General features: G+C 42.2%; 1 protein-coding gene across 1 annotated transcript in view; it reads right to left on the bottom strand.

The window, feature by feature from the left end:
- Positions 1–4,919: 4,919 nt before the first annotated feature.
- The window catches only part of lhpp (phospholysine phosphohistidine inorganic pyrophosphate phosphatase), a 23,379-nt gene continuing 15,823 nt past the window's right edge, over positions 4,920–12,475 (bottom strand). Inside the window, exon 7 of the mRNA XM_005736477.1 lies at positions 4,920–7,072. Within this exon, the coding sequence (XP_005736534.1) occupies positions 6,976–7,072 (97 nt within the window). The 3' untranslated portion in view covers positions 4,920–6,975. The remainder of the gene's footprint in view (positions 7,073–12,475) is intronic.

The following is a 12,475-nucleotide window of genomic DNA, read 5'->3' as shown; positions in this document are numbered from 1 at the left end:
TGTGCTGAGGCGGCGAGTAAGTATGGAGGACGCCAGGCAGAGTTGGGAAGTCCGGTCCCTTTTTCTTTCTCTCTCTTTTCCTTTGATGGCGGGTGGAGTAGTGGAGCTGAGCGACGGTTCACCCCAGAGACCTTCCTCCCTCCCTGCTTTGGGAAACAAAAGGGGCTTTTTCTCTGAGGAGCACAGTGACGTGGGAGGCGGCTGTGAATATGGGCCATGTGTCAGGGCTGCTGCTGCTCCGTTTGTCTGTTTCCCCTCCCCATCTCTGGTGCCTGTGCAAATCTACAAAAATTTATGCTGTCGTTAAATTTTTTGATTCACTTCTCCCTGACGGCCGCACGCTCCTCCTGCAAGTTTGTTCACACTTGCAATGATGCTTGTCATTCTTTGAAAGCAATGATGTGCCACTGAGGGAAGAAAGACTCCTCATTAAAGACTAGCTGAGTAATTTGAAGATTGCTTGACATGCTATACTCAAGGCTCAAATTTCAAACGAAGCATATCTGCAGGTCGCCTGCAATGCCTTGTAAAGTGCTGACTTGTTGTGGCTGTTGCACGAGAAACCTTTGAGGCCATATTTACGCTCAGAGTCACCAGTGGTACACACAGCTCACTAAACCTTTCTCATGTACTGAGTTGAGAAGGAAAAGGGTAAACACGAGCCTTTTTAAACGTGCCGTGCAGCAGCCCAACACACTCAGGGCCCCCGGCCTTTAATCAGTAGAGAGACAGAAGTGAAGCAAGACGATAGATACAGCAGGAGGGGTGCATGACACTTGCTCAAAACCCTCCACCACACATAAGAGAAAGGTGGTCACTTTTGAGGGGCTTTTGGAGGTTAATGACACTTCACTTCATACGGCATACTTCAGCTTTAAGACAACAGACGTCCCACACTTTTTACCGCATTCGTTTGCCTCTCTATTATGAAAGGGTTGCGCTGACAGTTTTCTGTCCACATGTACATAAATAAATCATTTTATTTAATATTCAAATATGATGCGTGCTTCACAGAATTTTTTTTACGCCATTTTTCCGGGTGGAAAAGTCAAACCATATGTGAAATGAGCCGAATATTGGCAGGAGTCTCGGGTTAGTTGCCAACCACAGCTTGGCAGCTCAAATGTGGTAGAGGTGAAAAGCAATTTAGCAGTACCACCCAACCACAAAACATTTCCAGTAGAGCAAATGCTTTTTTTTTGTTTGTTTGTGTGTGTGTGTTTAAGTAAAATTGCGAGGAGCTTAATTTTGAAAAGTCAAACCAAAATATCAGCTCAAACCTCCAGTTACTGACTGGTCATGTTGACTACACTTTGCAGGATTCACTCTGAAGTACTTCTGGGGAAAACTGTATTCATTGTCGTGTCTTAAAAGCAGACGTCTGGTCTTACACAAAGAATGAATCAGAAAAGTCATAAATTCTTATTTTTTTTTGTCAATACCTTCTGAGTTCAGTCCAGTGTCACTTCACAAGACGACTGCAGGGTCTAAAATGTGAGTCCTCACCTCACCGACCAGTAAAGTTGTAGTTTTTACCTGTTTTGCCTATTAATGAGACTTGTTCCCCATCCACACCAAGGGTCTAGGAATAGAACAGGTTATTTATACTTTCTTTCTAAAGCTTTGTGGGGACTTGCTCTGAACTATACCTAGTTCACTAAGAAAAACAGAACGCAGAATAGTTTTTATGGCTAAACATGTATTCACATGAGACAAATTCAATAATAGTCGCTTTATGTACAACTTCTACAATGTTGATGGTTATCATGTATCTAATAGCTACACAATCATTACAGTGGCACTTAGTAACAGACAGAACAATTAAATTGAGTTGCGACATTCTATATATCTGGAATTGATGTAAAATTCCAGATAAATTAGTAGAAATTCTTGAGTTATAGAAAAATGTGTTTGCAAGGTTAGAGTGACCTTGATTTCTAAAATAAAAAAAGTCAAAATCTTAGTTCCTCCTTGAGTCCAATTGATGGATGCTCTGCCTCCATGTCCCCCTAGCATCCTCCTCTGTAACACCAACCCTCTGCACGTCCTCTGTCACTACATCCATGAATCTTCTCTGCAGTCGTCCTTTTCTCCTCTTGCCTGGAAGCTGCATATTTAGCATCCTTTGCCCAATATATCTACCATCTTTTCTCTTCATGTGTTAAAACTCTCAGGGTTGCCTCTCTAACTTTGTCTCCAAACTGCTCACCCTGTGCTGTCCTTGTTATATATTCATATTTCTGATCCTGTCTATTCTGGTCACTAACTAATGGACACCTTCACAGAAAAGAGCCCCAGCGGACACACATTTCTAAAAGTGGGCTCACCTGTAAACATTCAGACATTTTGCATTCCAAAATAGTTTACACTGTGCTGACATACAGCCATAATTATGGCATGCTTTGTGTCTGGGCAGGTAAAGCCCTGCTGATGCTTTAGTTGCAAGTAGGCAGGGGTCACGTCCCTGGAGGGGCCAGTGCTGACTGCAGCCACATTAGCAGAGTACAGACTGCTCAGTGTCTGAACTGAAGCACTTCACAGGCTGCTTGTGAAGACTGTTGGGTAGAAAATTGGGGTGGGGTTGGGGACAGCACAGAGAGGGAGGAAATTTAGGGTTTGGCTCCAGACCTAACATCTTCAGACGTTTCAAATCCCTCCTGCACCACCAAGAGCTGTTGGCACAGCTGCCCACAAGGGAAGGAGAGTGATGAAATGTGGGGAAACCGCGTGTCTTGGCGAGCAAAATCAAGAGGCCTCTTTTAGACCAGCTTGCTACACGCAGAAGGGAGGGGATAAATAACTGGCTGCTGTAAAAACAAGTGCACGTTTCTGTGGATAATGGTGCATTTAGAGCTGCAGGTGTGCGACGTTGTCTGGTCAGCTGACCCTCCATTTCCTGTCAAACAGGAAGAACCGAATGAGCAGAGATGAAAGTTCAAGGTAGCACACAGCTGGCAGTTGTTAAGGTGGGTAACTGCAGGTGCGTTACAAAAGCGGCTGTGTGCACGCTGTGTAAGAGGAGCCTAACCCAAATAGATGACATAGAAATGTAGTGTATGTGAATATAGTCTGAGAGACACACTGCAGCAGGGAGCACTCTGCAAATATGCACAGTGTGTGTGTAATGAGCTGGGGAAAATCACTTATAAAAGTATCTGACCATAAGTTCGATTTACATTAAAATAATTTCAACAAATAGAAAAAAGTATCAAAACTTTGACTGGGATTCTGTTGCAAACGCAAACATTGTTGAAATCATAACCCTCACAAGAATGTTAGTACTGAATGCCAGAAAGTGGCAGGATACTTTCAGCATACAGCCACATTCTGTTCTTGATCCTCAGACTCATGTTAAAGGGATTTGCATCTCTAAGGTGTCCGTCAACATAAGATGAAAATGAGATCATCAGCTCAATGAGCTGAGGTTGTAGGAGAGGAGGGCGGGAGGGGTGAGGATACTCTTGTGGTCGTAATCATATTCTGCTATGACCAGAGAAGATGATACTTCAAGACAGACATGTAATGAACTCTGCCTTGAATCAAGTGCACTAAACGGGAAATGACATTTACAGGTAAAATGCAGAAAAGGCTATAAAAGGGAATTCTTCTGCCACTTTGACAAGTTGTATTTGATATCCGGTCTCGACACATGAGTAGTCAAAACTCTGAATAGGTGGAAAACAAAGGTTAGTATCATATAACTGATCACTTGTGAAACATGGTCACAATCTCTCCTATTCCAGGTATTCCTGAAATATTGCATTCACAGGATTGGCACAGATGGAGTGTCACTGTGACTCTGAACTTCGGACACTGAATTCTAATCAGTTTAACCTAATGTAGCCCCTTAGTGGAGATCTCTATGTAGGTACAGGGGAAATTCCAGATTCAATTCTCTGTGCATATATATATATATATATATATATTGACTTAAAGTTACTTTTATTCAACTAGCCAGTTATTTTTTGACTGGAAATGACACAGGCGTCTCCCAAAAGATAATAAGATGATGTACAAGAGGCATCATTGTGGAAAAAAATATTTCTCAGCTTTTATTTACATTTAAGCAAATGGAGGAAATAGGAGTTTTCCTATTTGTTAAGTCACTTAACACTACCTGTGAATCATTCAAGCATTTAAAAAGCACCTAGCTCAAAGGATAAACCAGTGTTGCATCGTCACATAACTGAAAAATTAGCAAAGAACAAATTTAAATTGTATCTTTAGTCACTTTGTTACTAGCAGCCTGTCACAAAAACAGATGAATCTAGAAAGAAATGCCCCTAATAACTGTTTGACAGGCATAGATAGTATTTTTGCACCAACAAGGTGTGGTGTGTCTTTTAACAGCTGAAGAAGTGGAGGACAAAAGAAAAAGTGGGAGGCTTAAAAAAACTTTTCTGCTAAGTTTTTTAGGTCACGACTAAGAAACAGGAAAAATAAATCTAGCAAAAAGGAAGGAAAGTTAGGAAGGAAAATAGGGGAGAGGCAGAGGTATGCCAAATTACACAAGAACTGGACTGAAAAATCGGTGGCAGAAAAAACATCTTTGCAAATCAGTTATGGAGTAATGAATCCAAATTTGAAATATTTGTTTCAAATCGTTAGCAGTATGTACGAAAAGGTCAGGCGAGACGTACAACAGTTAGTGCCTATGGCCATCTGTGAAACACTGTGGAGACTCTGTCAGGGTTTGGATGCATTTCAGTCAGGGATGTTGGACATCTTGTCAAAATTGATGGAATTATGAATGCAGATTTTGATCCACCATATAATACCATCTGGATAGAATTTGATTAGAAACAGTTTCATTATTCAGCATCAAAATGATCCAAAAAACACTGCAAATAAATCCCAGCAGCCATTTCAAAATTTCATCGCAAAATATACCGAAATAAGGGGTGGCTCAAAATTTTTGCACAGCAGTGTATCTTGCGTATTTTATTTCATTTCTAGCATAAATTGAAGTACAAGACAATACAGTTATTTTAACGTACTGAACACAATGCAATACCAAAAAGGCCCAAAGGTGACAAACTGACATAGCAATCACCTTTACATGTTAATCTCCATAACAGCTTTGGTGAGACAAGGATTTGCCAGTCTATCAATTTGTCCCATGACAGTGAAATCCTACTCTACATGCCCAGACATGTCTCCCAAAATGAGGTCACCTCTATTATCTGAAAGCAATCTTGCTGTGCAGCGACAGGAAAAGAATCAATGTACTGCACCCCATTAGGAATACAGTATATCGCTGTTTACCAGTGCAGACAGCCACGATAGGTAAACTGTCGCTAATTTGTAACTTATGTCAAACGGGTGGCTAATCTCAGGCTGGCCTGAGAGGTGAGGTTAACAATCATCCAGCTCTGGGTCATGTGTGTGTTTGAGTTTAAGACCTAGTGATGGTGAACCTGCCAAAAGGGGTGTATGTGTGTGTTGTAAACTGTGGCCTAGATCCCTCAGATACTTCACTTCCCTTAACTGGAAAAATAACCTAGTTAAAGCCAAGTGAATTCATTCGAGAGTATTCAAATGCATGTTTAATAGTTCAATACGAGTCCAGCAGGCAGTAACATAATGGACAAAACACAGGGTCAAACAATGTGCAGGCTGTTAGAAAACTGGGTACCAGCTGCTAGTGCTTTTCTGCGTACATTAACATTTATTCCTGAATTGCAAATAGGAGTGGTACAACCAGTCAAGCTGCAGTTTCATACTACTGCATAACATTTCATTACCTCTGAATGCCCAGACATACTCAAGCTTGTGTCTGCTAATGGTGAAATAAACCTAAGAGACTTCAATGTATCACTTGAAAACGAGCTTTTTTTTTCCTTGTCGAATTTATTTGGTACAGTGGAACCTTGGGGGCAACGATTGAGAATCATTTGTTTTACGCTCCATTTCCAAAGATCTCAACTATCCAGCTGTGACACTGAAGCCCAATAACCAATCTTTTTTTCTTTTGTTTTTTTGGCCACGGTCGTTTTATTAACCCTCGGTGTGGATACCGTGTGTAATGAGTGGCTTTTGACAGAGAAGCTATGACAGGACCGTCTCCAGTAAAAGGCCGCTTAAAGTCAAGTAAATAAAGATAAGCAGTTGAAGATCTGTGGTTCTTCAATCTGATGGAGTGTCGGTTTCATTTTTGTTTACACAGAGAGACACATGAGCCCAAGCATCAGCATAATTTATCGCATTCAGCAGTGGTTGCATTTATCATCTCTTAGACCAGCTCACTTCCCATTTCCAGCGATTTATTATTGTAAAACAAAAGCCTCTCCGATATGAATTCCAGTTTAAACCTGAGCCAAGGCTGAATTTTCCCCAAGTGCTTTAAGACCTTGAGCTTTTCTCTGACAATGACTCAGACAAATTTCCAAACTGATGGAGATTCCACACATTTTCACACAGACTCGAAAATGATCTTTCTTTATAACAATCAAAGAAAAAAAATCAAATATTTCCTGCAGCTCTGTATGGGTTGTGCACGTTCTCCGTTTTCATCACATGACGCACAACAATTACTCTGCGTTAAAGTGCAGCAAATGTTTAGTGCAAACTGTGAGTACAGCAGCTCTTCGGAGAATTTGACTGTGGGAACTTGAACACTGCATTTCTCTCGCCTTTTAACTGTCAGTCAGCAGCTGGTTACGGCACACTCGTGTCATCTTGAGGTATCTTATCTATGCCAATCATGTACTGACAAATACACAGTACAGCTCAAGCATGCTCAACACTATCTCTTGCAGATGGGATAATTGTTCTGCAAACTTCATTCCAGTTTGTGTCACACTTCGCAGAGCAACAGATGGGAGTCTTTCCCATGTGTGACAATACAGTTGGCTGTTAACAGTTTATAGAGGCCATGGGCTAATTAATTTAACTTCCATAACAAAGAAAACTTTCAGAAGCTACTTTTTAATGGTACTGCTGATCAGCTAGAGTTCAGTGTCCACTGCCTGGTGTTCAGTGCCCCCTCTGACTGAGGATCATGTCCACTGCCTGGGCCAGGTTGTCTACAGTGCCGTCAGCCGTCACCGTCGGGTGCCTCTCATCAATGGGCCTGAGGGAGGAGAAGCAAATGCACAGGTTTGAGGACCTGTATCGCAGAACGAAGGAAATCTTGGGCACAAAAGGGATGGTAAACAAGGACTAGCAGTTTGACGCAGTCGAGTGGATTAACAATGCTGAATGCATTATGTGGGGGGATAAAAACAAAACAAAAAAAACACAACAAAACACAACTGAAACGAAAAAGAAAGTTTGTTATCAAAACTGTCATCCTGTGTGGTAACTCTGGTTCTGTTAAGAGCTTGTTTAACAGCATTGTATTTTTAGTTCTTTTGGTTGCTCCCCTTACAGTGTTTACAGTGTATCATCTGCCTCAATCGCACCCTTTCCAAAGCATACCTACCCTCTGAATGTCTTTGACTACATCCAGAGTACATCCACAGTCGTCATCCTTTGCCCAACATATTAGTTGATTTGAAGGTATTTCAGGGTAACAGTGGCTCCATAACCACACCTTTCTATCATATGTGCAGGCTACTACACCACAATTATAGTGCTGTTTTGTATCAAGGTTAGGATCAAATCGTAATATACTGTTAATCTGTGAGGCTGTAACAAAACACATTACTTCCACACATGGTAACAGACCGATTTCTCCAAACTTGCTGTTCAGCTGTGCTAATCTCGTGGCTCTGTGGCCCCTTGACTACATTGACCTCAAATTTTTGTTAAGACATTTAGAGGCACCAGTGCAAGAGACACTTGCAGTATTCCCCTGACATTCTCATTAGCTTAATCGTTACTCTGCATTTAGGACAAATTAGCAAATGAACTAATGCTAAGGTGCTGAAAATGGTTTACCTCAGACTTGTGCACAGTCTTGTTCTACATTTGTAATTGGATGGACTGCACAGAAAGGGTTATTGTATTTACAGCACGCACACAGAAATGATGTTTACATTTTTTCCCATATAAAGTACCCTACATCAAAAGGTCACGGGCCAATGTCCAAAATTACCCTACCCATAATCCTGTTTCCACACGATTTCCTAAATTGTGGGAAAGCTGTGGACTTGGTCAAGACGGGCAAGGCTTTAGCTTCAACACTGGCTGCTGCCATTGTTTGGATCAAGGCCCAGTGATGGATGCAGATTTGGTTGTTTAATCAGCTGGTAGTGGAAATGTGATCCATTTGGTGTGGCACTAGGCCCAAGCTCACACGGAGGACCTCCTTTCCACCCAATTCCATCAAAAGACAGAGACGCCCCTTCATTCATCAGAACTGCCCTGGAGTCCTGCTCATTTATGGAGTGGTGCCTATAGACCCCCCCCCCACCGGCCGCCTTGACCGGGCTCTGTGTGCTGCCTGTGTTCCTCAGTCACGGCTTGGAACTCCAGATGGGGACTCTTTGTCAGGCCCTGGGTGTGAGGCACACACCACCATTAATCCTGACTTCTGAGAGCTTACAGAGCCCCATGGCAAATATTTGTGAGCCGCCCAAGTGTAGTGACAGAAAGAAGGAGGCCTGTGGTGGTGGAAATGGGGGAAGAGGTGCTGAATGCCGAAGCCACGCTGAATATGGCAAAGCAGTGCCATGTGTTTACGCATGTCTGTCAGCTGCCAGTGCTTGGGTTATGTGAGCTGGTCCACTAATGGTTGGGGTTTTATGTCTCCTGTGCTGGATTACTCCCGCACCCTTTTCTGCCCGAGGACTGATTGAGTTCACACACGCATGCACGCACAGGCATGAACGCACAAGCAACATAGGTTACATGGCTCTTATGTTTCAAGAAGTGAAGCCAAAAGTATCAACCTCACTGTCTTTTCAACCCGATGCTTTTTTAAATCTCTCCCCGACTCCATCTTTTAGATAGGCATACATAGATGCATGCTTGTGTATTCATTTTGCTGCCTTCCTCCCATTCCCATGAATAATGAAGAAGTAACCAGGTCAATGTGACCATGCAAAATTCAGCACAATACAGCTAGTGTTACCGGTGAGGTAATCTGCGGCTTGCTGTCCTTCAGGTCATTGCAATATCAATACACGTGAATAGATAGGTTTGGTCCCTGAGCCTGACTGACATTGCAGAGCCATCACATAGGGATGAGGTCAGCTATGAGGCAGGAGGTGGGGAGCAGCCAAGGCTTTAGTACAACACAGCTGCCCCTACGCTGAAAGAGCAAACTGCCTCATCAGATGGTTAGTAAATGATCACACGATTTGTGCTGCAAGTAGTGCAAGAAAAAAAAAATCCAAAAGGAGCAGTGAGCTTGGCTAGTGGTGAACAAGCACAGCAGCCGATTTGACAAAAACGATTTTGACAGCTGATTAACATTCAAGCAAATCGTCAATCAAGATGTCAAACATTTGTAGGCTCCAAATTTTTTTTTGACAGCTGAAAATTTGAATATCTTTGGTTTTAGACAGCTAAAGACCTCAAATTGGGCTCTAGGAAGATTAAATGCTGATCAAAAAGGAAAAGTGGAGCTTTAAAGTTGGGTTCTCTAATGCTGTCGATCCTTTAAAGCTATGAATGCCCCATGTGATTCTTGCAGGTTGTCACAGGACTTGCTTCCAAAATAACAAATCAGTTGTGAGTGATTCGAGTGTGATATGACATATACAGTATAAAACTTGACACTATTAAAAACACTTTATTTGCAGCCACTGGTTGTTCCTCCGTGAAAAGAAAGTAGATAAGAATGACTCATGTAGTGAGTGCATTTGTTTGTGAAAGTCTGCTGTGAGTCAGAGACACACAGGGACGAGGTAAGATATAGAAATAAAGAAAAGGACTCTTGTTTAACCTGAAGAGAAGAGGGCGGCTTCACCTTTGTTTCGTTTCGTTTAGATGCATTCAGCTGACTCCTGAGGTAACTGACCGCAGGGTGAGAGAGCATGAAAACGCTCTCGCTGGTTAATGCTTAACTCGCCTCGTGCACAGAGGGAAGCAAAACCGTCACATATACCCGATTTCGATTTATACTTGTCTCTTAACCTCTGCACCTCTGCTGAGCAGGCATTTTGCTTGACACAATACTGACGAAAAAACAAAACAAAACAAAAAAAATAAAAAAATCAGGTTAGCAGCGCGCAACTCTCGGTGATATTTTGGTGTGAAGGCGGTTACATACTGAGCAACTCAAGCTAGAAATATCTGGGTTTCCTGTGATTTGACTGTAGGACAAAAGGCAACGTTGAAGCTTTGATCTAACTTTTAATGGCTGCTATTAATGGTGTAGTCAAAGAAGCATAAGCTAGTATAAAATCCAAACTGCCTACATGAAATATGGCTCCTATTAGACAGAAATTAGCATTTGTTAGCAATGAAAGAGGCTGGCTAATCAGTGTAGGCTTTAAAAGTAGTACCGTTTAACTTTGGGAGGTTCTTCTGATCAGTGTGTTTGCGCACTCTTAAGTAGGAACATGGGTGTGACAAATTCAGCCAAATATTTCAATATTTCAGCCACATTGCATACTTTATGACTTGGCTTTCCGAGTCATCATGAGAATTTTCCCAGTTGGAAATCTGTCACAAAAAGTCACAACTCTAAAGAGGGCTGAAGTTACCAAGAAAGTGTACTGAAAGTCATAAAAGCATTTAAAAACAAACCCACAACAAGAAACAGGAATAACCAATAAAAGCTTACCAATAGAGACATCACATAGCAAATAACTCAATGAAATGACATAGTTATCACACTGCTCCTCTAATAAATAGGAGCTACAGGGTATCATTGTAGGCTTTGTGTAAAGTGAGTTGCCACCTAGCAACACAGGGAAGATAACACTGAAAGTAAAGAGTCACTTTGCAAGTGAAAGGTGGAAAAACAGTCAACCCAGGCCAGTGTGTTGTTTTCATGCCAGACTAGTGAAGGCAGCAGGAGCTGAAACGCAGCCTTTTTTCCACTATAAAGACGATGATATTAAATATAACCTGAGGGAGATCACGTCTTGATGACATTCATAGCCTTTATGTTGAGCCAAGCCGTGTGGGTGACATAAGATGCAGGCACATGACAAAGCTCTCTACCTTCACCCTGGGGACAGGGAGAAAAGGTGTGCAGCTGCTCGCGTTTCCTGCTGCACGGTGCCGCTTTAGCAGCGTCGGCCTGGAGGGTGAAAATGTGATCCGTTTGACTGACTCTGTTGTAAATAAAATGCCACAAGACCGAGTGAAGATGTAGCGGGGATCGTCGACACCAGCGATGCTACAGCCTGGTTTTATTACAATCCGCTCCGAGCTTCACTTTTCCTATCTTTCTGTTCTCTTTTACCTGATAGGTACAAAAGCACAGATAACATCCTTGAAATAATACAGCTGCACCTTCTTAGGAAAAACAGCCCAACTGAACAGAGGAAACCACCATGTTACGTGCATGTTATGGCAACAGAAGTGACAGATGCTAACTTGAAGCCTTCACATCCTCTGCCGAGTTTGTGGCAGTGCAGCGACCGTTATCACTTCACTTTACAAAAGGCTGCATAATGTTGAATCATGATCAGCAAACAGCTGCGGCATGGTTTTCACACTTTACGCAGATTAACGGTTCTTTCCAATCGAGCTGGACACAAAAGGGGATTCCCTGGTTGCGACGCAAAGAGCGACTTGATTCTTTTTTTCCATCCTGTGGCTGTACGAAAACCTCCTGTGAGTACGAGCGATGACTGTGAGCGTGTGTGAGAGAGAATCCTGACCTGCTGAAAACCACCTACTGGAAACTTTCTGCCTTTCACAATAACAAAAACATTCAATGCTACGTGAACAGGATGCAAACCATACATTTTTTTATGTCCTCAACGACTACTTAGGACATAAACTTTTAGACATTATAGATTAGACTGACTCTTTATATTTGGTGTGACGTTCATCGCTTTGAAATCTATTTAATGAATTAGAAAAGGTTTTGCTGCTATGGTTTAGGTGCTAATTTGTGGAGTCATCTTAGGTGATCCGGTGGGAGCAAAGGGAAAAATATATATATCTAAATTTTAGCTTTTAAGAAGCCATTACCTTCTTCAACATTTAACAGCTGTCCTTGTCAGTGTTGTGCTAAATATGCAAAGCCTTACGTGACCCAGATCTAACCACACTGTTTTCATCTGTGTGCTGTTATTATTAGCAGCACTGCTGATGACTTGCTGAATTGTCTTTTTGTGCGTATATCTCAGGGCGCATGGGTGTTATGCTAGCTCTGAGGTGCTGCTGAGTCACCTGCATCAGATAAAGAAAATGCAAGTACAACCATGCATACCCACTCGCTAAAACAAATCCTAACAAAAAAAAAAAAATGGTTACAGCAGAATCCAGGCAAAGGCCCAAATCCCTCTAGCCAAGCAGCTTGTCAATTGGTAATTGCAAGAGGGATTGGTTCCCCATTGAAACGGCTACGGGTCTGTGTTCATGTATTTAAGAGGCAGTGCCATGTTTCAGCCTGCCATCTGTGGGC

This window comes from Pundamilia nyererei, unplaced genomic scaffold, assembly GCF_000239375.1.
Source record: "Pundamilia nyererei isolate P.nyererei 1_Seehausen unplaced genomic scaffold, PunNye1.0 scaffold00069, whole genome shotgun sequence".
Taxonomy (NCBI): Eukaryota; Metazoa; Chordata; class Actinopteri; order Cichliformes; family Cichlidae; genus Pundamilia; species Pundamilia nyererei.
Note: the sequence above shows the minus strand (reverse complement) of the source record. Positions and strands in the feature narration are given on the sequence as shown.